Here is a 25,067-nt window from a genome sequence, read left to right on the forward strand (position 1 = left end):
AACCCAAATGATAACTGTAACGTCAAGCACATCCGAAACAAATACAGCTACAACTACTACTGAAACAACTACAACCCCAACGACAACTGTAACATCAACCACATCCGAAATAACAACTCCCACCACTACTGAAACAACTACCAACCCAACCACACTTATAATGTCAACCACAGCCGATACAACTACAACCCCAACGACAACTGAAACAACAATTCCAACTACGACTGAAACTATAACCACCCCAACCACAACTGTAACATCAACCACAACCGAAACAACTACAACTCCCATGACTACTGGAACACCTATAACCCAAACAACAACTGTAACGTCTGCCACATCCGAAACAACTACAACCCCAACGACAACTGTAACGTCAACCACAATCGAAACACTGACAACTCCATCTACTCCTGAAGCTACAACAACCACAACGACAGCTGTAGAGTCAACCATAACCGAGAAATCTACAATTCTCACTACTAGTGAAGCAACTGCCACCCCAATGATTACTGAAGCAACAACTCTTACTTCTACTGAAACAACTACCAACCGGATGACAACTGTGACGTCAATCACATCCGAAACAACTTTGACTCCAACTACTACTGGAATAAATGCCATCCCAGCCACTGCTGTAACATTAACGACAGCCAAAACAACTACAACCCCAACAACACGTAAAACAACTTCTACCCCAACAACAACTGTAACGTCAACTACAACTGAAACAATGAAAACTCCCACTACTATGGAAACAACAACTACCCCAACCACAACTGTAACATCAACTATGACTGAAACAACTACAAGCCCAACAAAAATTGAAACAACTACCACTCCAACAACTGTAGTGTCAACCACAACCGAAACAATTACAACTCCCATAACTATTAAAACATTTACAACCCCAACTACAACTGTAGAGTCAATGACAACCGAGAAAACAACTCCTACTACTACTGAAACACCTATCACCCCAACGACAAGTGGAACATCAACCACAACCGAAACAACTACCATTACTACTGAAACAACTACCAACCCCACCACAACTGTAATGTCAACCACAATCAAAACAACGACCACTGAAACAACACCTCCTACTACTATTGAAACAACTACCACCAAAACTGTAACGACAACTTCAACACCAACTAAAATAACAACTCCCACTACTACGGAAACAACTACCACCCCAACGACAACTATAACGTCAACCACAACTGAAACACCAACAACACCATCTACTCCTGAAGCAACTATCACCCCAACGACATCTGTAACCTCCACCACAACTGAAACAACAACAAATCCCACAACAACTGGAACAACTACAATGCCAACAATAACTGTGGCATCAACCACAACAAAAATTGCCACCCCAACAACGACTGTAGCGTCAACCGCAACTCCCACGGGCACTGAAGCTACTACCACCCTAACGACAACTCTAATGTCAACCACTTCCAAAACAATGAAAGCTCCCATGACCACTGAAACCATTTCAACCCCAATGACAACTGCAGTGCCAACCACAACCGAGACAACTACAACTCTCACTACTACGGAAAAAACTACAACCGCCACAACAATGGGAGCATCAACCAAAACCGAAACAACAACTCCCACAACTACTGAGACAACTAGCACCCCAACGACTGCTCGAGTGTCAACCACAACTGAAAGAAATACAACGACCACCCCAACGACAACTGTGACGTCAACCACAATCAAAACAGCTACAGCTTCCACCCCGACAATAACTGTATTGTTAACAAAAAACGAAACAACTGCAACTCCCGCCACGACTGAAACAACTCCAATCGCCACTACAACTGTATTGTCAACCACAACCAAAACAACCAGAACTACCAGCCCAACAACAACTCTAAAGTCAACCAGAGCCGAAACAACTAAAATGCCCTCAAGCACGGAAGCACCTACAACCCCACTGAAAAATGTAATGTCACACACAGTCAAACAAATGACAACCCCCACTACAAGTGAATCAACTACAATCCCAACAACTGTAGCATCAACCACAACTGACAAAACAACTCCCACGACCACAGAAGAAATTACAACCCAAACAACTGTGCCATCAACCACAACCAGAACATCTACAGCTCCCAAGACTACTGAAATAACAACAAATCCAACGACAATTGAAATCTCATCCACAACCGAAAAAATAACTCCCACTACTACTGAAACAACTGCCATCCCAACAACAACTGTGACCTCAACCACAATTAAAACAACTACAAATCCGATGACTACTGAAACAACTATCACCCCAACAACAAGTGTGAAATCAACTACAACTGAAACAACTACAAATCCAACAACTACTGAAACAACAACTACCATCCCAACAACAACTGTAGCCGAAACAACTACAACTGCCACCCCAATGACCACTGTAACATCAACAACAAAAGAAACAACTATAGCTCCCATGACTACTGAAACAACTACCACCCCAAAGGCAAATGTGATGGCAACCACAACCAAAAAATCTACAACTCACAGGACTACTGAAACAACTACAACCCCACCGACAACTGTAGCGTTAATCAAAACCAAAACAATGACAACTACCACTACTGCTGAAACAACAATCACCCCAATGAGAACTGTCACATCAACCACAACCGAAACAACTACAACTCCCACGACAACCGAAACAACTCCTATAGCAACGACAACTGTAATGTCAACCACAACTACTAACCCAACGACAACTGTAAAGTCAACCATAGCCGAAACAACTAAAACGCTGTCAAGCACGGAAGCACCTACAACCCCACTGACAAATGTAATGTCACACACAAACGAACCAATGACAACCCCCACTACAACTGAATCACCTACAATCCCAACAGCAGCTGTAGCATCAACCAAAACTGACAAAACAACTCCCACGACCACAGAAGAAATTACAACCCAAACGACAACTGTGGCGTCAACAACAACTAGAACATCTACAGCTCCCAAGACTACTGAAACAACGACAAACCCAACGACAACTGAAATCTCAACCACAACCGAAAAAATAACTCCCACAATTATTGAAACAACTACCATCCCAACAACAACTGTGACCTCAACCACATCCGAAATGACAGCTCCCACTACTACTGAACCAACTACCACCCCAACGAGAGCTGTAACATCAACCAGAAAAGAAACTTTAGCTCCCATGACTACTGAAACAACGACTACCCCAACGGCAAATGTGACATCAACAACAACCCAAACAATTACAACCCTCGAGAATACTGAAACAACTACCACCCCAACAACACCTGTGATGGCAACCACAACCAAAACATCTACAACTCCCAAGACCTCTGAAACAACTACAACCCCACCGACAACTGTGGCGTCAGCCACAACCAAAACAACCACAACTCCCACTAGTACTGAAACAACTACCACCCCAACGACAACTGTCACATCAACCACAACCGAAACAACTACAACTTCCACGACGAACGAAACAACTCCAATCGCAACGACAACTGTAATGTCAATCACAACCAAAACATCCACAACTACCAGCCCAATGACAACTGTAAAGACAACCACAGCCAAAACACCTACAACTCCAACTACTCCTGAAGCAACAACAACCCCAACAGAAACAATAAGTCCCACTAGCACCAAAACTTCTACCACCCCAACGGAAGCTGTATTGTCCAACTCAATCAAAACAACTATGACTCCAATGAGCACTGAAACAACTACAACGCCAAAGACAACTATGGCATCAACCACAACTGAAACAACTACAACTACCATGACTACTGAAACAACTACCACCCCAACGACAACTGTAACATCACCCACAACCAAAACAACTACAACTCCCACTACTACTGAAACAACTACAACCCCAATGACAACTGTAATGTCCACCATAACTGAAACAACAACAAATCCCACAACTCCTGGAACAACTACAATCCCAACAACGACTATAGCATCAACCACAACAGAAACAACAACTCCCACGACCTTAGAAAAAATTACCACCCCAACAACAACTGCAACGTCAACCCCAACCGAAGCAAAAACTCCCATGGGCACTGAAACTACAACCACCCTAACAACAGCTCTAATGTCAACCACATCCAAAACAGCGAAGGCTCCCACAACCACTGAAACCATTACAGCCCCAACAACAATTGTAGCGCCAACCACAACGGAGACAACTACAACTCCCATGACTACTGAAACAACTACATCCCCAACGACAACTGCAGCCTCAACTAAAACCGAAACAATTCCCTCAACTACTGAAACAACCAGCACCACAACCGAAAGAAATACAACTACCACCCCAACGACAACTGAGACGTCAATCACAAAAGAAACAACTCCCACAATGACTGAGACAACTCCAACCATAACGACAACTGTAATGTCAACCGTAACCAAAAAAACAACTCCCACTATTATGGAAACATCTACCATGACAACAACAACTGTAATGTCAACCACTGCCAAAACAATGATAACTCCAACTACTACTGAAACAACTACAACCCCAATGACAACTGTTGCATCACCAACAACCGAAACAAAAACACCAATGACCACTGAAACGTCTACCATGCCAACGACAACTGTAATTTCAACCACAACCAAAACCAGTACAGCACCCACAACTACTGAAACAACTTCCACCCCAATTACAACTCTAACATCAACAACCAAAAAAACAATTCCCCTGAGCACTGAAGCAACGACCACCTCAATGAAAACTGTAACGTCATCCACAACCGAAAGAATGAAAACTACCACAACTTCTGAGAAAACTACAACCCCAGTGACAACTGTAGCATCAACCACAACCAAAACAAAAATTCCCACAACCACTGAAACAACTACCACCCCAATGAAAATTTTAACGTCAAAGACAACTGCAACTCCCACAACTTCTGGAACAACTACAACCACAAAAACAACTGTAACATCACCCACAACAGAAACAACTACAACTCCCATGACTACTGAACTAACTACCACCCCAATGATAACTGTTGCATCAACCACAACCGGAACAACTACAACTCCCACAACTACTGAAACAACTACCCTCCAAACGACAATTGTGAAATTAACCACAACTGAAACAACTACAATTCCAATGTCTACTGAAACAACTACTACCCCAATGACAACTGTAGCGTCAACCACAAGCAGAACAACTACAACTCCCATGACTACTGAACTAACTACCACCCCAACAAGAAGTGTAATGTCAACCACAGCTGAAACAACTAAAACTCCCACCCCTACAACAACTGCGATATCAACCACTACTGAAACAACTACAACCCCAACAACAACTGTAATGTTAGCCACAATCAAAACAAGTACATCTCCCCAGAATACTGAAACAACTACCCCCCCACCAACAATTTTAACATCAGCCACAACTGAAACAGCTAAAACTCCCACTTCTACTGAAACAACTATCACCCAAACAACAACTATAGCATCAACCATAACAAAAACAACTCCCACGACCACTGAAACAACTACAGCCCCATCAACAACTGTAATGTCAACCACAACCAAAACAACTACAACTGTAGCAACAACCACAACTGAAACAACTACAACTCCCATGGCTACTGAATCAACTACTGCCCCAACAACAACCACAACTCCCACGACTACTGAAGCAACTACCAGCCAAATGACAACTGCAAGGTCGACCACAACCGAAAGAAATGACACACCAACAACTACTGCAAAGTCATCTACAACAGAAACAACTACAACGCCCATGATGACTGAAGCAGTTACCAGCCTGACTACAAGTGCATTGTCAAACAAAACTGAAACATCAACTCCAATTACTCTCACACATTCTGGCACTACAGCTCAAGTTATAAATACACAATTTAGTACTGCAAAAGAATCTCAAGGAACAACCATCAGCCTTTTAACAAGTACTGCAGCAGCTTTCGTTACACTGGCTAGTCCAACAAAAAGTGAAAATTCTGCTCCTTCGATCATTTCCCCAGGAAATTCAGCAACAAATCCAAATACATCTTCTATTTTATCAACAACTACAGCTTCTCAGAATTCACTGACAATTTTATCAGCATCTCCGTCTACAACAATGGCAACTGTCACCATTCCCCCAAAGTCTACACTGGCGACTTTGACCTCAGCCCCACAACTAATTACACTCACAGTCCCAGAAACCATAACAGCATTAATTTCTGTGACAAATACAGCAGGAACAGCGGCACCCACATCAAGGAATCCTGCAAATCTTACAACAAGTTATACTGGATTTACAACAACTACAAAATCCACATTATTGCTTACAGAATCTCAATCAGCAACGGTGCAGAAAACAAGTCTATCAACAGAGCCTGTGGTATCAGAAGCTATGTCATCTACAAGGTCACAGAGCACGTACGTATTCTTTTTGTGGTCCGTCGATCAACTCTCTACCTTGTAGTTCATTTACGAAACAAACCCATGTTTCTGACACTGTTTCGCCAGAGAAAAGTGCAGCGTCGTTGAAGTTGTTCGAGTTGATCCAAGGGGCTGACATGGTCTCTTCGTTTTCCGTTGATGTTTTCTCGAGTAGGGGATCGGCGCGTCTCGTCATCCTTCTGACGTTCGCAAATGCGAATCCTTTGCTCAATGAAAGCGGCGTGTCGAGCGCGGCAAACGCTTTCCTAGACCCGCGACTCACAGCCTCGAACAGCTCGCAAAGGCTCCAGGGTTACGCTTATAAAGGTGAGTTTGCCAGCGCCGTGTGCCTCTCCTCCTTCTCCCTGGTGGCCCTCTGCAGAACGTGTACATGTGGCAAGAAATCAGGTTTACACGGTTGTTCTTTTTGTGCAAGTCTCCGGCCTGCGAGTCAGCGTGCCTCAGTACTCACCTGGATCTGATTAACTGAAGCTTATAGGAATGCATTGGCGATGGCAAGCTTTCCCCTTTCTTGCTCCCAGCAGAGGCCCTGAAAGTAGAGCGTTAGCTGCGCAGATTGCTTCCTCCTGTAACGCTGCAAGTGGGGTAAAGCAAAGTTCAACATCGTGTTTCCGGTGTTGTTGTAGAGTTGCCCAACAGCTCCTTCGTGGTCAACTTCACCTTCCTGATGGAGAACGTCAGCATCTCTCAGAGTGACCAGATCATGAATGCCACTTACAACCACATCCAGGACACCATCGAGGCTCTGGTGAGGTCGCCCGTCACCACAGGGGGGAATAGAAGCCGCGCCCTTTTCCACACTCCGTCTTGACATTTAAGCGAATGAAGCAGCAGCTGAACGTTTGTATTCCCTGGATGCGACAGGGCGGTCGCTGTCACGCATCTGCGCAGCTCTCACAGGCTCCTTAGACTGATTTTCCCTTAATCTGTCTCCTCATTTTTCTCTCGCTGGATGTACAAACCCCAGATGAATCAGATGCTGAACAGTCAAACAGCGACTCCGGTCGTCTTTCCACGGGCAAATTTCACGTAAGTCGCGGTCTCCCGGTGACTAGCCAAATGCGGAGTGTAAGAAAACTACGCCCTTCGCTTCCTACGCAACGTCTCTGCGGCAAACTTTGCGCATTTGGGCGACACGCATTGATCACACAAAGTCAGTGTTTTGTCCTCACGGGACTGTTAGCTTATTTTGCCGATTTTCTCTTTCAGCGTGACGGGCAGCCAGGTAGAGGCCGATGTGAATTACGTCGTTCGAAGAGGCACCGTCAGCAACCCGAGCCCTTACCTTTCTGAAATGCTGAGAATCACCGGTACGTTCGACACCATGACAACCGTCCTTTCGCGTGCAAAAGCAGCTTTCTGAATTTTCCATCGTTACTGAACCAGTTGGGTCACGGAGCCGTTTCGGTGACGCAACGGCAATTCCGCACATCGCGACTGAATGGGGAACCTTACCTGGCTCGTACCTACAGGTCCGGATGTTACCACTACAGCCGCCACAGCAGGAACAACAGCTTTAACACTAACCACAACCATATCTACTACAGCAACTTCTCCAGCAACAACACGGTTTCAGATCAGGTAAGTGTTCTTTTACAGTCCTTTTTTGACTCATTGGTTTATACAGTTGATTATGCATAGTAATTTTCCTGAGATCTTTGACCAAACTTTCCCTGTTTCTTTAAAGTAATCCTTGTCTCAGGAACTGTGCAGATATACAGAGCATGTTTTATCTTTAAGGTGATCCAACAGACTGTCTTGGTATGTTCCTTTTCATTTTTTTGCAGTATTGGGTCAGTGCTCATCTCCATCCGGCTGGTCTTTTTAACCATAATGCCATCACCCTCCGAAAGTAATGTGCTCAGTGTAGCACACAATCTGTTTAATTTAAAGCTCAGAGCCTTGGAAAGTCCACAGATGGTGCAAAATATTACTTATGAAAGTGAGTTCTCCTCCTCTTATATTTTCCATTTCAGCACTGCCTTTTGTAACAATGTACAGGTAACAGGAGAATAGTTGTACAAATTTACAATCCATCTTCAGCTAACAAACAGAACTGGGACCAGAAGGCTGTAGCTCAATATTTAAATTGCAACATGTTTCTATATTCCAAAATGTGTAGTTCTAATGTTTATAATATTTATACCCATTGTACTTGCTTTGTAAAAACCTCACAGCTGGGAGATAGTGGGGTTTCATGGTCATGTGTTACTGTGCCACTGTTTGAGAAGAATGCTCTATGAAAATTAATTTTATTAAAGTGTTAAATTAGTGTTATTAAAAGTTTGCTTTGTGAAATTAATCTTAAACTCACATTGTTGTCCTAAAGTTGAAAATAGGTTAAATATCAATATTATTTTTCCCGTTTTGTTCCAGAGTTATCCAACTACTCCTTTGCTCTCAAATTTGTGTTTGCAATCAACAACGTCAACATCTCTCAGAATAACCAGATCATGAATTCCACTTACATCCAGATCCAGGACTCCATCAATATTTTGGTGAGGTCACCAGTCATTGTCAATGGAATAAAACCCACGCTGATGTTCACACTCCAGTAAACCAGCAGCTGAGCATTCTGTCTTCTCTTAGAGCCATAGAATAAGGGGACACACACGGTAGGAGACAAAATTGCACTTCACTATGTGTTTTATGGGGGACACAGTGGTGCAGTAGATTGGACCAGCTCTTGCTCTCCAGTGGGTCTGGGGTTCGAGTCCTGCTTGGGGTGTCTTGTGACGGACTGGCATCCCGTCCTGGGTGTGTCCCCTCCCGCCCTTTGCCCTGTGTTGCCGGGTTAGGCTCTGCCTCCCCCGCGACCTTGTATGCGACATCAGTTTCAGATGGTGTGTGTGTATTTTATCATTATTTTATCAGCGGAAAAAACAACAGTTATGAGGGCTGATGTGACAATTTGTTTAATCTGTCTTTTTGTTTTTTTCCTGTTGGATGTACAAACCACAGCTGAACAAAATATTGAACAATGCAACAGCAAATCCTTTTGTTTTTCCACCAGCAAATTTCACGTAAGTCATCAACTCCAGATGAATAGCTTAATTCTGAATAAAATATTGATTAATCATGGAGATAAAAGTTGAAAATACTGAGTTATACTTTTTTCAGATAATGCCGACTCATTATGAGATTGGCATGGGGGGCACGGTGGAGCAGTGGGTTTGGCCAGGTCCTGCTATCTGGCAGGTGTGGGGGTCGAGTCCTGCTTGGCTTGCCTTGTGATGGACTGGTATCCCACCCTGGGTGTGTTCCCTCCCCTTCCAGCCTTAGGCCTGGGTTGCCGGGTTAGGCTCGCCGCAACCCCTCTTGGGATGGATGGCTTCAGCAAATGTGTGTGTGATTATGGGACTGTTTATTTAATTTCTTTGTTTCAGGCTTATCATGATGAATAACCAGATACAAGCCAATGTAAAGTATGTTTTCAAAGAAGGCGATATCAGTAACCCGAGCCCCTTTCTTTCTGGAATCATAGCAGTCAGTGGTACGTTTAACATCATTTTATTTACATTTACATTTATTCACTTAGTAGATGCTTTTCTCCAAAGCGACTTACAATAGATACTATGTAGTGTTACTAGCCCACACACCTTATCCATCAAGGTGACTTACACTGCTAGATACACTACTTACAATGGGTCACTCATTGCATCAGTGAAACACACTCTCTCTGTGTCACTTTTATATATACAACTACCTTTTAAATCCATCCATCCATTTTCAATAACCACTGGTCCTGATCAGAGTTGCAGTGATCCAGATCCAGATATCCTGGAAGCATTGGGTGCAAGGGTGAGGTACTAGGGTTAGGAAGCAAAACTGGTCAAGTAACTTTCTTAGCTGTTCAAAACCAAGTGAACCTTATACAGACACCCCTCAACTTATGCAAATAGACAATTCTTCAACTCCTTACTTAAATTTAAATTTACGTATGTCAGATTGCCCCTCCTATGCAGTTACAGAGTCAAACCTTCTCATTTCCTTTGTATTTGTTGCATACACAGCTATAAAAAAAATTACACAATATAATTCTCCAGTAGCAGGGGTTCTGGTGGCACAGCAGGTTTGGCTGGCGTCTGATTTCTGGCAGGTCTTGGGTTCGAGTCCTGCTTGAGGTGCGTTGTGATGGACTGGTGTCCTGTCCTGGGTGTGTCCCCTCCCCCTCCAGCCTTATGCCCTGTGTTGCCGGATTAGGCTCCAGTTTGCCGCCACCCTGCTTCTGATAAGTGGTTTCAGACAGTGTGTGTGTGCAAATTCTCCAGTGAATGTCAGACATATTAAATACTGTAGTACGACACAGGCCTAGTCAATGGAATACATTTTTACATTTCTATAAAGCATAAATTTAATTGAAAAAGTAGATTACTGCATATGGTACACGTACAATATTGTACTGTTGTGCTTACCTTATGTCTAATAGTATGCTGGCACACAAGAGGGTGCTGTTGTTGCATAATTTATAATCTTTCCATCTCAGTTATTGAACCTTGATGTTTCTTTGTTATTATTGTTGTTTTCATGCTAGCTGCTCCTTTCACATGCTCCTTTATACGTGCAGCATCCTTCACTATTGTATTCAAATTTGATACTGTTAAACCTGGTTCCCATGCTATAGATGATAATCTTTGTCCATCTTCACACTTCCTTATTATGTTAAATTTCATCTCCAATTTGATTGCTGTACGCTTGCAAGAACTGGGAAGACACAGCTTCCTGCCTTGTCTGGCTACACCGACTTGCGCTTTAAGTATTTCACATGTTTTGCGTAAAATAAAAGCACTATCCCTAAATAACGTCTATGCTGGGAATTTTTTACATAAATCCTGATTTACATAAGTCTAATTTACATAAGTACAAGGGTATCTGTATTTGTAGGTAGATGTGTGCTAACTTTGTTCTTTCACACTTCTAAGCCATATTACATTCACTGTACTAAGTAAACACAGTTAATGTCCTCCATCATTTGGTCAGTTCAGAGCACCCAAAGAGACATGATGACCACTGCTGGTTAATGACTTCATGAAGCACTGAATTAGTGATTCAATTGCAGGTCTGAGTGTTACTACAACCACAACACCCATCCTTCTGCTCACCACCCCCCTGGGCAACGTCACCACTGCAGGAAGTAGTGCATGGATCTTAGGCTTCATCATCCCATGTGGTATCATTATCATTCTCCTGCCTTTCTGGATTCTGCTCTGTGTAAGTTTTCAATTTATTTTTATAGCATGCTCTTCTCACACAGTAACCCAGAGCACTGAACAAAGGCATAAGACAAAGAAACAAATTCGACAGTTGGAAGTAAAACAGTGTTTCCAAGTCTGAGAGTGTGTGAGATCACACAAGAAATTCATGCTGCTTTGTTGTATATTCTCTCTCATTTCTCTTTTACCAGAACTCAGCAGATATTCTATACTTGTATTCTGATTGGTTGTTTTCATTGACTGATATCCCTCTTCTCCAACCCCTGTATTTCAGTGCCTGCTGACCGGCTGGTGTGCTGCCATTAGGAGGCGCTGGCATAGAAGACGCTCCTATAACGTTCAGTACAGAATCCACAACAACTTCTTCTAGGGCATAGGAAATCTCTCTGGGCAAAAATGAAAGAAGTATCTACTATATCGCTGTGTTTTTCTTACAAATAGTAAACTGTCTTCTTTGTCTTCTTTGTTTCTTTGTCTGAAGTATTTGTTTCTTTGCCTTATGCCTGTATTCAAGCGTTGTGTCACCATGAGAAGAGAGCTCTATAAAAATAAATTGAATGGAATTGAACTGAATTGAACAACGAATTTACAATAAGAACATTTAATGTAATCGAAATAACCTTTTCAGAAAGAATATATTTAACTGAATATGTTGTAAGATAGGGGGCGCAGTGGGTTGGACTAGGTCCTGCTCTCTGGTGGGTCTGGGGTTCGAGTCCCGCTTGGGGTGCCTTGCAGCGGACTGGCGTCCCGTCCTGGGTGTGTCCCCTCCCCCTCCAGCCTTATGCCCTGAGTTGCCGGGTAGGCTCCGGTTCCCCGCGACCCCATATGAGACAAGTGGTTCAGAAAATGTGTGTGTGTGTGTGTGTGTGTGTGTGTGTGTGTGTGTGTGTGTGTGTGTGTGTGTGTGTGTGTGTGTGTGTGTGTGTTGTAAGATGCTATGTTTATTGAGTTATTCAGAATTACTTTAAAGAGGATATATACTGAACCAACAAATATTAAATGAGGATGGCAGTTTCACAGGTATCAGCAGCAGTAAAGTGGCTGGATGTTCCTATTTTTTGACCGAAGAATAACTTTCCCCTCTAAAAGGATTATGTGCTGTATTTTAAATCATGTCTTATAATCAACTTTAATATGAACACATTTTCTACTGGTCTAGTTTAGTAATGAACGAAACTGAATAAAGAAATGAAGGACATTTCTGATTCCTGAAATTTCACAACATCAACATTAATATGTCATCTGAATAAAAATTATTTGATTAATTATTAAAATCTGATGGAAGTTGAACTGCTATTGAAAAATTACAGTTTCTGTGTCAGCCACTATGCATTCATTTTCCATCATTCTTCTTCCATAATAGTGAAGTTATTTCTTAATAGGATTATTTATCTTGTTTGTCTGTTTATTTAATATGTCAGTGATTAAGTATTTTTGTAACATATTTATTCCGGTCTACTTGTGCAATCTCACTGTGTAGAACTGAAATAAACATTTACTGTTCATTGTGACTTTCTTAGCTTTGTTTTTGATTGCTTTGTTTTGTTTCAGTTAGATTAGTGGAATATCCATCCATCCATTTTCATTAACCACTTGCCCTGGGCAGGGGTGTTTGGGTCCAGAGCCCATCCTAGAGTCACTGTGTGTGAGGTGGAGGTGGTTGTCACAAAACACACACAGACATGAAATAGTGTGAACTCAGGTGTGAAATGTATTTAGAAATGTGCTTGTCAATTGTTGCTGACTGGAGCCAGAATGCTATGGTGACCCTGGAAGTTGTGAGCGAGGAGTCATACAGAGGCTTAGTGTTGAGGTAAATGAAGAACGAGGAGGCTGAGCTCTGTGGAGGCTGGAGCTGGTTCACAGAAACACTGTGGGAACAGGACTTAGAACAGGTAGGTACATAAGAAGAAAGATCATCAGGCAAGGCTATACTCCAAGCAATGGAAGTCTGAATAGAAATCTGCAACCTTGTCTCTGCTCTGCGTCCTTTTTGTAGATTTAGTATCAGATGTGCTGGTGCAGAGTGGTGCCCCCTGTGTTCGCCTGGGTGGTGTGTGGTTGTGGCAATATCCTTCCAGGACAAATCTGGACTAATAGGTTGTCAGTGTGATGTATATTTGATCTCCTGTTCAAAATTTAACAACATTGATTTTCAACATTAATATGTCAGAAGCACTTTTTTCATCTCTGGGTCAAGCAAAAAAACAATTTTCTTCTCGTGCAGTGGTCTGTGAGCAAAATGAAGGGTGTCAGGTATCTTCAGCAGAGCTTTATGTGGCACACATGGACTATGGTTTGGCTTACAGCTATCATGTTTTACCTAAGTATGAGAGTAAATTACGGGAAAGGAGCGGTAATGTGCTTCGCTTCCACAGTGTACGGAGAACAGCTAAAGCCAGATAAGTGGAATGAATGACTTGGTTGGAATAGTACAGACGAGCCTGGATACAATAACTGAGTTGGCAGAGCGTCAGACTTTTATTTTGAGGGTAGAAGGTTCAGTTGCCTGTTGGGGCTTTTCTTTAAACTTATACAGAGTTTCCAAGGACCAGCTGTGGGTCTAAGACCTGATTGTCCCACTGTGGTTTACACAGGGTATAACCTTGAAAACACTGCAAACCTCAGACCTTAGTACCCTTGCTCAAGGGTATTACAGCAGTAGAAGCGATCTGCACCAATGACCTTCATAACCAAAGGCAATTGCTGTATCTTGTATGTTGTCAGCTGTCCCTAAATGTGTGACTATTTTCCTGCAAATATATGTCCCCTTTCAGTCTCCAATAAAACCTAACTGGCCCACCAGGAAAAGTCCTGAATGTCCCAAAGGTGAAAGGCACTGCATGCATGTAATTATTCTTATGTCACAGAACAGTGATATAGGAGGTGCGGTGGTGCAGTGGGTTGGTCTGGGTCCTGCTCTTTGGTGGATCTGGGGTTCGAGTCCCGCTTGGGGTGCCTTGTAACAGCCTGCCGTCCCATCTTGGGTGTGTCCCCTCCCCCTCCGGCCTTGTGTGCTGGGTTAGGCTCCAGTTCCCCGTGGGGCGAGTGGTTTGGACGGATAGAACAGCGATGAGGTCGAGAGTGTGCAGTTTTTTCTTTTCACACATCATTGTTTAACTTACCACATGGAATATTGCGATTGGTTGGTATAGGGTTTTATGACCACTTCATTAGTTATAGTAACTGACTGGACCGTAGCCAGTACTACTAAGAATATTTTCTTATGTTTTCTCACTCAAACTGACAGACAGAACATATTGAAGTGGCAGCGCCAGGAACAGTAGCTCTCCCATAATGCACCACTGCCGCTGTGGATGTAAATAGTTGTGGGGAGTTATGGGGGATGAATGACTTTGTGTTGCTCTGGTGTTCGAGAGCTTTCAGTCAGGTGCGCACAAGTGCGCATGCATGTGTGTGTCTATGTAATATAATTATTTTTAATCCAAGACAGTTTATGCTCTCTATGGATGCTCATGGCATCCATTTCCATTCTGTTCTTATGCTCCTGAGACCATGGCCTCATCCGAGACAGCGTTCATGTTCATGTCCCAGTACTAATGCTTCCCAATAGATCACATTTTTGACTATGTCCCTCCCTTCACCTGGCTGCTTTTTTTTCTATACCCAGCCTTGTTCCCCATTCCAAGGTGTCCCTGTGTCCCTCCCTGCTCTCGATCCTAAAACTGCCCTTCCACTGCCTGCCTGACTCTGCCCCACAGCTCAAATTGCAAGACTTGCCATTTGCTTCTGTGGTCCTGCACCCACACTGTGTGAAATCACCGAGATTTTCTAGGGCAGTCATCATTCACTTGCTATCTCTGTGTCACCCTTGCTCTACATCTCAGTGGATCTTCCACCTTAAAGCTGTTTTTGGATAAGGGGGCAGTGGAAGCCAATCTTGTAGCCTACTCTTTAAAGTCGGAGGAGTGTGACAGGGAATAGCCTTGGCCATACCCCCAGTTTTCTGATCAATGGCTGCTCCTAGAGAGAAGTGATGAAGGCAGTTCAGGTACTAGTTGTGGCCGACTAAGTTCAGTCTGAAATTCTTCAATAAGGGTCTACATTTTGGAAAGCTGATCTGATATTTGAGTGGTCAAAATTAGAGAGTCTCCTCCGTGAACCGCCACCTTATCGTGGTGGAGGGGTTTGAGTGCCTGAATGAGTCCAGGAGCTATGTTGTCTGGGGCTACATGCCCCTGGTAGGGTCTCCCATGGCAGACAGGTCCTGGATGACAGACGAGACAAAGCGCGGTTCAAAAACCCCTTATGAAGGAAAAAGCAAGGCGTCCGTTTACCCCGCCCGGTATGGGGTCACCGGGGCCCCACCCTGGAGCCAGGCCTGGGGGGGGGGCTCGCATGCGAGCGCCTGGTGGCCAGGTCTATGCCCACGGGGCCTGGCCGGGCTCAGCCCGAAGCCATAACGTGGAGCCGCTCTTCGGTGGGCTCACCACCTGCCGGAGAAACCGTAAGGGGCCGGTGCATTGTGAGTTGGGCGGTGGTCGGGGCCGAGTGCCCGGCCGACCCAAACCTCGGGCGCCAACTCTGGTTTTTGGGACTTGGAATGTCACCTCACTGGCGGGGAAGGAGCCTGAGCTGGTGCGGGAAGTTGAGAGATACCGTCTAGATATAGTCGGGCTCACTTCCACTCACAGCTTGGGTTCTGGAACCACTCTACTCGATCGAGGGTGGACTCTCCACTATTCTGGCGTTGCCCAAGGTGAGAGGCGGCGGGCTGGTGTGGGCTTATTAATAGCCCCCCAGTTCAGCCGCCATGTGTTGGAGTCTACCCCGGTGAATGAGAGGGTCATCTCCCTACGCCTTCGGGTCAGGGAACGGTCTCTCACTGTCGTTTGTGCTTATGCGCCTAGCGGCAGTGTAGAGTACCCGGCCTTTTTAGAGTCCTTGGGGGGCGTGCTGGAAAGCGCTCCCACTGGGGACTCTGTCGTTCTACTGGGGGACTTTAACGCCCACGTGGGCAGCGACAGTGATACCTGGAGGGGCGTGATTGGGAGGAACGGCCTCCCTGATCTGAACCCGAGCGGTGAGTTGTTATTGGATTTCTGTGCTAGTCGCGGTTTATCCATAACGAACACCATGTTCATGCATAAGGGTGTCCACCAGTGCACTTGGCACCAGGACACCCTAGGTCGGAGGTCGATGATCGACTTTGTAGTCGTTTCTTCTGACCTTCGGCCATATGTCTTGGACACTCGGGTGAAGAGAGGGGCTGAGCTGTCAACTGATCACCACCTGGTGGTGAGTTGGATTCGATGGCGGGGGAAAAAGCTGGATAGACCTGGCAGGCCCAAACGCATAGTGAGGGTCTGTTGGGAACGTTTGGCGGAGGCCCCTGTCAGAGAGGTCTTCAACTCCCACCTCCGACAGAGCTTCAACCAGGTCCCGAGGGAGGTGGGGGACATTGAGTCCGAATGGACTATGTTCCGCTCCTCCATTGTCGGTGCGGCGGTTCGGAGCTGCGGCCATAAGGTCTCCGGTGCCTGTCGCGGCGGCAATCCCCGAACACGGTGGTGGACACCGGAAGTAAGGGATGCCGTCAAGCTGAAGAAGGAGTTCTATCGGGCCTGGCTGGCTCATGGGACTCCTGAAGCAGCTGACAGGTACCGACGGGCCAAACGGAGCGCGACTCTGGCAGTCGCCGCGGCAAAAACTCGGGCTTGGGAGGAGTTCGGTGAGGCCATGGAGGAAGACTTTCGGTCGGCCTCAAAGAGATTCTGGCAAACCGTCCGGCGACTCAGAGGGGGGAAGCGGTGTTCCACGAACACTGTTTACAGTGGAAGTGGTGCGCTGCTGACCTCAGCTGAGAATGTTCTCGGGCGGTGGAAGGAGTACTTTGAGGATCTCCTCAATCCCTCCGACACGCCTTCCGTAGAGGAAGCTGAGGCTGGGGACTCGGAGGGGGACTCGTCCATTACCCTGGCTGAAGTTGCTGAGGTAGTCAAAAAACTCCTCGGTGGCAAGGCTCCGGGGGTGGATGAGATCCGCCCCGAGTTTCTCAAGTCTCTGGATGTTGTGGGGCTGTCTTGGCTGACACGCCTCTGCAGCATCGCGTGGAGTTCGGGAACGGTGCCTCTGGACTGGCAGACCGGGGTGGTGGTCCCTCTTTTTAAGAAGGGGGACCGGAGATTGTGTTCCAACTACAGGGGGATCACACTCCTTAGCCTCCCTGGGAAAGTCTATGCCAGGGTACTGGAAAGGAGAATCCGACCGATAGTCGAACCTCGGATCCAGGAGGAGCAATGCGGTTTTCGCCCTGGCCGTGGAACGCTGGACCAGCTCTATACCCTCACTAGGGTGCTGGAGGGTTCGTGGGAGTTTGCCCAACCAGTCCATATGTGTTTTGTGGACCTGGAGAAGGCATTCGACCGTGTCCCTCGTGGCATCCTGTGGGGGGTACTTCGGGATTATGGGGTTCGGGGCTCGTTGCTACGGGCTGTTCGTTCCCTGTATGACCGGAGCAGGAGCTTGGTTCGCATTGCCGGCAGTAAGTCAGACCTTTTCCCGGTGCATGTTGGACTCCGCCAGGGCTGCCCTTTGTCACCGATTCTGTTCATTATCTTTATGGACAGAATTTCTAGGCGCAGTCAGGGAACGGAGGGTGTCTGTTTTGGTGGCCGCGAGATCTCGTCTCTGCTTTTTGCGGACGATGTGGTCCTGTTGGCTTCATCGAATCAAGACTTGCAGCGTGCACTGGGGAGGTTTGCAGCCGAGTGCGAAGCGGCGGGGATGAGAATCAGCACCTCCAAATCCGAGGCCATGGTTCTCAGTCGGAAAAAGGTGGATTGCTCCCTCCGGGTTAGGGGGGAGTTGCTCCCTCAAGTGGAGGAGTTTAAGTATCTCGGGGTCTTGTTCACGAGTGAGGGAAAAATGGAGCGGCAGGTTGACAGGCGGATCGGTGCGGCGTCCGCAGTAATGCGGTCATTGTACCGGTCTGTTGTGGTGAAGAGGGAGCTGAGTCGTAAGGCGAAGCTCTCAATTTACCGGTCGATCTACGTTCCTACCCTCACCTATGGTCATGAACTCTGGATCATGACCGAAAGAATGAGATCGCGGATACAAGCGGCAGAAATGAGTTTCCTCCGCAGAGTGGCTGGGCGCACCCTTAGGGATAGGGTGAGGAGCTCAGTCACCCGGGAGGAGCTCGGAGTAGAGCCGCTGCTCCTCCGCATCGAGAGGAGCCAGTTGAGGTGGCTCGGGCATCTGTTCCGGACGCCTCCTGGACGCCTCCCTGGGGAGGTGTTCCGGGCTTGTCCCACTGGGAGGAGGCCTCGGGGCAGACCCAGGACACGTTGGAGAGACTATGTCTCCCGGCTGGCCTGGGAACGCCTTGGGGTTCCCCCAGAGGAACTGGAGGAGGTGTGCGGGGAGAGGGAAGTCTGGAGTACTCTGCTCGGACTGCTGCCCCCGCGACCCGGCCCCGGATAAAGCGGAGGAAGATGGATGGATGGATGGAAAATTAGAGAGTGAGTAAGGTATGCAAACTTCTTTTCAGTTAGCTTTTCATCATTTTGCCTAAGAGATTTGTTTTGAGTTTTACGAACGTGGGCTGTAGCAATAATAAAAGTCTGGAAGTCCACGCTGACCGCCCCATGCCTGGTAACTGCCCAAAACTGACATCCCTGCAAGTCATTCCATCACTGGCTGTTCTCCCACTGCTCTGAACGTATTTTCTGAGACACTTTGAAGTACGGAAACCTTGAGAGGAAGACGAGGCTCTCACCCCTCTAGACTTCCTCCAGCGTCAGTTTTCCTCGTATTTCACATAGTTTCTCTCACTTTCTCTGTCTCTCTCCGAACTTCTCACTCCATGGTAAGACTACCAAACTATCATTCATTTATTTGTATGAATTTTTTTTTTTTTTTACTGTGGAGATGTTTTAGACCTGTAGAACGCCACAAAGATTGCCAATGCTCATTAAACTATACATTTGACAAACTAGGTTTACCTGAGACTTTCATGTCTGCAGCTATGTCTCTTTCTCTTAATGTAATGCGTAAATTGTACTTTTGCTGAGATGTGCGTCGCTTTGGATGTCTGCTAAATGAATAAATGTAAATGTAAATGTATAAATGAGACTAACAATAGTCATCATATTAGTATTATACACATGCAAGTAAATTTCCGTTAGAAAGACAGTCAGAAACCTCTTCTTGTAAGTGAGTGATAATTAGTTTGGTAAAAAATGTACTAAAAATATAATTATCCTTTCAATTTGTTTATCTTCTTGTTTTTTGTTTGCTGTATGTTGTGGCGGAAATTTCTTTTACACCCAATCAAGGCTGGGAGTGACATTCTGCATGTCCGGGCTGTAATGATTGTAGCGATTGCTGGACACTGTGAATGTATCAATGGACAGAATCATACTTTAGCCTGAAATATCCTACAATGAAAAGCAGTTTAATGTTAAAGCATGAAAATGTATTAAAAAGGAATGATTCATGGCTAAAATAACAGAACAATAACCACGAGAAATTCATCTTCATGGTTGTGATAATTAATGTTTCAACATTATCACACGTAGAGGGGGTGCGGTGGCGCAGTGGGTTGGACCACAGTCCTGCTCTCCGGTGGGTCTGGGGTTCGAGTCCCACTTGGGGTGCCTTGCGACGGACTGGCGTCCCGTCCTGGGTGTGTCCCCTCCCCCTCCAGCCTTACGCCCTGAGTTGCCGGGTTAGGCTCCGGTTCCCCGCGACCCCGTATGGGACAAGCGGTTCTGAAGATGTGTGTGTGTGTGTGTGCATTATCACACGTATGCAACTATGTCCCTCTTTCTCCTAATGTAATGCACAAATTGTATTTTCTATGAGATGTACGTCGCTTTGGAGAAAAGCATCTGCTAAATGAATACATGTAAATGTAACATCCACGTTTCTTAATGACTGTGAAAGACTGTACATTGTACACAGTATATTCATAGAAGACTTACAAACACACACTTACACACACACTTCTACACATGCAGCTGATGAACTGCTTCCATTTCACTGGGTTGCCATATTTTCTTTGGAAACAGACTTTCTGAATAAGCATTGTTTTTACTGTGTGCGTGTGTGTGTGTGTGTGTGTGTGTGTGTGTGTGTGTGTGTGTGTGTGTGTGTGTGTGTGTTTGTATTTGTGTGTGTCTGTCTGTCTGTCTACAGGTGGAAATTGTGATGAACTTTTGAGCTGTAAACATTATTTCAGTGACAAGAAGACGACGTTGGGAGTGTGACTGCACTCTGACTCTCGCAGTGATGGCGGAGATGCTGGCTGTGTCCTTTCTGACTGCTTTCATCATGGCTGTCGGTGAGTTTGCCTCCATGTTACTGACATGGCCTCTGTTTCATACACACAGCCCACAACAGAGAAGGAAATGGAACAATACACGTTTGTTCATGTACCGTAGTGATGCAGGTCTATTTATACATTTAACAGTTCAATTAGTCAGATTATGGATGAAGCTGCAAGCGGAGTCTGTCATGTGGTGTAAAACACATGGGGCAGCCTGTGAGGTGTGTGTGCAGCACCTTCCTGAGTCCTGGACCCGAGGGGCAGGTGGGTCAGTGCTGGGGTCCATGCGGGCTTGACCCTCCCCGAGTTCTGACGTTACTGTGATTGCCAGATTTGTTGTGTAAACTCAGCTCAGAAATATACTTTTCTTCCAAACCTCCGGCAGCCGATAAGTTCAGATGTACTTCTCACATTGTAAACGGTCATGAATTACATTGTAATGTACCATGGAGTGGTAATCCTTAGCTCTGTAATCACCTTGACAACTGTATTTTCACTTATTTCTCTTCTTCTTTTTACTGACCAAAACTTCAGCTGTTGCTGGGAATGCAAAATGGTTTTCCTTTTGATATGTTTTTTATATCCTGTTTTTCTGGTATAGCATATAAGGTCAGTGATGGAGCAATCTGGCCCTTGATAAGCAGGTTTTAGGTCAGTTTAAACAAGTTATCAAAGCAACGTTAAAGTGTCAATAGAGAGCAAAGCCTGAAAGGTTTCCCTTTCTTTAATTCCTTTAACTCTATGAGAATGTGTACATTTTGTCTCATTTAGAAATGTTATGCTGCCTTTTTAAAGATACATATGTGTGTGTGGCTGGGACAGCATTGCAAAATGTGCCTTTATATCTCATCGTGCTGTTTCCCCTGTAACATCTAATAGATATTAAACACTATGTAATCCCTGTCCATAACCACTGGAAAACACAGATTATTAATTTTAATTTGGCCCTGTGTGCAGATGCCTCCCCAAGGATGAACACGACCACCGCCATGCTCCAGTTCAACTTGTCCACTTCCCCCTCCCTGAGTTCCATCCCAATTACACTCCCAAACTGCCTCCCTCTGGTGTCACCCCCCATCCTGGGGGTCATCCAGGTGACAGCAGGGTCCACGCCCTGCTCAGGAGTAGTGTACCTGCAGCTGGGCCACCTTCACCCGCTGCCTCTGTGCAACAACAGTATCACCAAACTTAACAAGCAGGAGGTGTGCAAGAGCTGGCGCTGTGGCAGTTTCCAGACCTGGAAGGTGCTGCAGCAGAACATGCTGGGATATTGGATCGCTAACGGAACTGTGATGAATACTACGTGCCAGATAACAGAGATCCATTGTGAAGGTGAGTCTGTGTCTGTGGAACTGGCCATGGAATAACAGCATGACCTACTGGTAGCATAGTGTTTACAGCTGCTGCTTTTCGACCTAAAAGTGTGGTACCTTTGTGCAAGGTATTTACCCTAAATTGCTCCAGTGAAAGTTATCTAACTGTGTAAATGTACCTACAAGACTTCATCATGCGCAACATCTCAGCCAGTCTGCTACGCTCTTCCACATCTGTCTGCTTGGTGGTCCCATGCACAAAGGTTCTCAGTTGTGGTGGAACAACCTCATTCAGAACTGCTGAATCTCTGCCCACATTTAAAAAGGATCTTAAAACTCACCTCTTCCAGACTCACTTTGCTGGTGATCTCTTAAGTTCATGTACGGTGTAAATGTTCATGCTGTATAACTTTAAGATCGTGCCCAGATAAACCTTTACGCAGCTACTGATGTAATGTAACGTAAATGTTTGTATGTATCTCAAAAAAAATAGTTACTAGGAAATTGAACATATGAACATTGAATCATATTGTGGAAAGAAACAGACTAAGTGTACTTAAGTATCATGCATCTGCATCTATGTCTTTCTGCTAATGTAATGAACACGTTGTGTTTTCTATACGGGGGGAGCACAGTGGCGCAGCGGGTTTGGAAGGGACCTGCTCTGTGGTGGGTCTGGGGCTTGAGTCCTGCTTGGGGTGCTTTGCGGCAGATTGGCATCCCATCTGGGGTGTGTGCCCCCCCAGCCCTGCACCCTGCTCCCTGCTCCACCAGGGTAGGGTATTGGATTTGTGGAGCTGTCAGCAGATCAGGAGACAAGTGGGTCTCAAAGAGATGGGTTCAAGCCTGTTCTTGAATGAGGGAGGGCTTTAGCAGCTTTTAAGGACACAGGGAGCTCATTTCATCATATCACGGACAAAACTAAGATCCTACAGACTGTCAGTTTTGGAGCCTTTCAGTGGGACCACCAAGTGGCCTGAGGTTGGGGAACTCAGCACTCTTGTGGGATTGTATTTGTGGTTCTGTAGGTACTGGGGTTCATATTTGTCTTGTAGGCTATAACGAGTGTTGAATATGGTGAGGGCATCTAAGATTTGATGAGAGTAATTTGTACAGTAATTTGTAAAGTACAGCTATAATTTAAATTTAAATATAGCATTTAAAAATCGAGAAAGCTGAGCCTGTTGTGAAATGACCTTTTGTTTACCATGAGTTGCACATCACCTTTGAGTGGAACTGGAAGGTGACGGGAGCAGGAACCTCTCGACATCTCCATCTCTGTATGCCCTCAGCTGGCTCTGTCGACAAAGAGATGTCGGCATACAGGACAGCGACGGCCCTGCTGTGCACCCTCCTCCTGCTACTGCTCCTCGCCATTTTCGGACCTGCTACCTACAAGACTGTGATGCAGAGAAGTAAGTTTTTTGTGCCGCAGCGTGCCCTAAATCTGAGCATGCAGTCTACTCCACCGTTAGCCCGCGGTAAACCATGTTGTCTTCCTGCACTCAGAGTTGGAGAAGAGGAAGGACAGGTGGATTGGGCCCATGCAGAGTCAGAGTGGTGAGTCTCGGTGTGGCTGCGGTGTGAGGGAAGTGGTGACTCACTGTTTGAGTACTTAGTGCCAAACCTTTATATTTTCCAGAAGTGATATAATAATTCCCCCTTTTGTATGCGTGTTTGTGTCTCTGTCTGTCTGTCTGTCTCATTGTTTCCATGTCTCTCAGTGTCCTTTCATAGAGTGCAAGCTGGAATTCACCCAAACAGCGATACCGACAAGAGACAGTCTTCAATTGGTGAGTGAAAATAAAAAACACAGTAACACACAGTAACACACAGCTACAGCTACAGCACTACATCACAACATGATTTACATATTTTTATGTCACAGTTTTCATATTTACATCATGTAAGTATTAATCCCTGACTTTTTTTATTTTCTAATGAAAACAAATATTTTATGTAGCTTTTTTCTTGCTTTGAAAAAAAATACCAGAAGTATTAATCGAGTTTATACTGCAACTGTGGGGGGTGCAGTGGCATGGTGTGGTGAGCTGGACCTCATCTTGCTCTCCGGTGGGTCTGGGGTTCGAGATCCCCTTGGAGTGCCTTGTGACAGACTGGCGTCCCTCCCTGGGCGTGTCCCATCCCCCTCCAGCCTTATACCCTGCGTTGCTGAATTAGGATCCGCCTCTCTGCGACCCCGTATGGGGGCACTGTCTGGGTCCACGTCTCCGACCCTCTCTTGTGCTCACGTCTTTGTTTCTTTCTCAGGCTTGGAAAGATTAATGGTCAACAGCAGCAGGGAACCGTCTTCCAACCGGAACAGCAACTGCGACTCGTACAACTAACCCTTCCCCAGGCACCTTCTCCCGTGGCGCTCTATAACAATATGGGTGCGATAATTACGGTCCAGGAACTGATCTCTTCACTTCACCTGTGCTCTGATTCCTTGTACAACTGAATAAACTGTCTTAAGACTGTGAAACGAACTTGTGTTGGGAAACGAGTGCTTTTTCTGCAACTGCAGAGCAGGCTATGCAGCACGGAAACTGGGCAGAGGGCGGGAGTGACGGGCTGCACGCCGTTTTGCAGAAATGTGGTTTCCTGCAAAATTTCACCGACTTCCTGTTTGTGTTATTTCAGTCTGTCTCTGCATATGGGATTAAACTGCTATTTTTCCATATTAAGAGTCTCTTTGATGGACTCTTTCTCCAGTGGCTCCTCCTCCATTTTCACATCTCCTCTCAACCCCTACTCAGTAAGTCTGCATTTTTTATG

At 45.6% G+C, this 25,067-nt stretch overlaps 3 protein-coding genes across 4 annotated transcripts; all 3 read left to right on the top strand.

The window, feature by feature from the left end:
- Window positions 1-7: 7 nt before the first annotated feature.
- Window positions 8-3,627, top strand: LOC108933255 (mucin-2-like). The gene is made up of 2 exons (XM_029259261.1): window positions 8-3,172; window positions 3,568-3,627. The coding sequence occupies exons 1-2, from the start codon at window positions 8-10 to the stop codon at window positions 3,625-3,627; spliced, it is 3,225 nt and encodes a 1,074-aa protein (XP_029115094.1).
- A 2,919-nt stretch (window positions 3,628-6,546) lies between these two features.
- On the top strand, window positions 6,547-12,118 carry LOC108933263 (uncharacterized). Its single transcript, XM_018750198.2, has 11 exons — window positions 6,547-6,774; window positions 7,095-7,216; window positions 7,436-7,497; window positions 7,678-7,778; window positions 7,941-8,049; window positions 8,256-8,410; window positions 8,845-8,966; window positions 9,430-9,491; window positions 9,855-9,961; window positions 11,528-11,679; window positions 11,956-12,118. The coding sequence occupies exons 1-11, from the start codon at window positions 6,585-6,587 to the stop codon at window positions 12,049-12,051; spliced, it is 1,278 nt and encodes a 425-aa protein (XP_018605714.2). The 5' UTR covers window positions 6,547-6,584; the 3' UTR covers window positions 12,052-12,118.
- A 7,327-nt stretch (window positions 12,119-19,445) lies between these two features.
- LOC108933258 (T-cell surface glycoprotein CD5-like) lies at window positions 19,446-24,819 on the top strand. 2 transcript variants are annotated; one of them, XM_018750193.1, is made up of 7 exons: window positions 19,446-19,515; window positions 20,890-20,991; window positions 21,934-22,308; window positions 23,582-23,704; window positions 23,799-23,849; window positions 24,014-24,082; window positions 24,561-24,817. In XM_018750193.1, exons 2-7 carry the CDS (start codon window positions 20,940-20,942, stop codon window positions 24,635-24,637), a joined length of 747 nt encoding a protein of 248 aa, XP_018605709.1. In that variant the 5' UTR covers window positions 19,446-19,515; window positions 20,890-20,939; the 3' UTR covers window positions 24,638-24,817. The 2 variants fall into 2 exon arrangements, with proteins under 2 accessions (XP_018605709.1, XP_018605710.1); XM_018750194.1 differs by having other exon boundaries at window positions 19,448-19,515; window positions 20,847-20,991; window positions 24,561-24,819.
- Window positions 24,820-25,067: the final 248 nt, after the last annotated feature.

This window comes from Scleropages formosus, chromosome 16 (assembly GCF_900964775.1).
Source record: "Scleropages formosus chromosome 16, fSclFor1.1, whole genome shotgun sequence".
NCBI lineage: Eukaryota > Metazoa > Chordata > Actinopteri > Osteoglossiformes > Osteoglossidae > Scleropages > Scleropages formosus.

What these genes read in the sequence shown, in the direction of transcription:
- LOC108933255 (XM_029259261.1), top strand. Translation starts at nt 8, where the DNA reads ATGATAACTGTAACGTCAAGCACATCCGAAACAAATACAGCTACAACT. An exon ending in CTACCACCCCAACGAGAGCT is followed by an intron (nt 3,173 to 3,567) that starts GTAACATCAACC and finishes CACAACTACCAG; the next exon opens with CCCAATGACAACTGTAAAGA.
- LOC108933263 (XM_018750198.2), top strand. Translation starts at nt 6,585, where the DNA reads ATGGTCTCTTCGTTTTCCGTTGATGTTTTCTCGAGTAGGGGATCGGCG. An exon ending in AGGACACCATCGAGGCTCTG is followed by an intron (nt 7,217 to 7,435) that starts GTGAGGTCGCCC and finishes TACAAACCCCAG; the next exon opens with ATGAATCAGATGCTGAACAG. An exon ending in AGGACTCCATCAATATTTTG is followed by an intron (nt 8,967 to 9,429) that starts GTGAGGTCACCA and finishes TACAAACCACAG; the next exon opens with CTGAACAAAATATTGAACAA.
- LOC108933258 (XM_018750193.1), top strand. Translation starts at nt 20,940, where the DNA reads ATGGCGGAGATGCTGGCTGTGTCCTTTCTGACTGCTTTCATCATGGCT. An exon ending in CAAGACTGTGATGCAGAGAA is followed by an intron (nt 23,705 to 23,798) that starts GTAAGTTTTTTG and finishes TCCTGCACTCAG; the next exon opens with AGTTGGAGAAGAGGAAGGAC. An exon ending in GCCCATGCAGAGTCAGAGTG is followed by an intron (nt 23,850 to 24,013) that starts GTGAGTCTCGGT and finishes CATGTCTCTCAG; the next exon opens with TGTCCTTTCATAGAGTGCAA.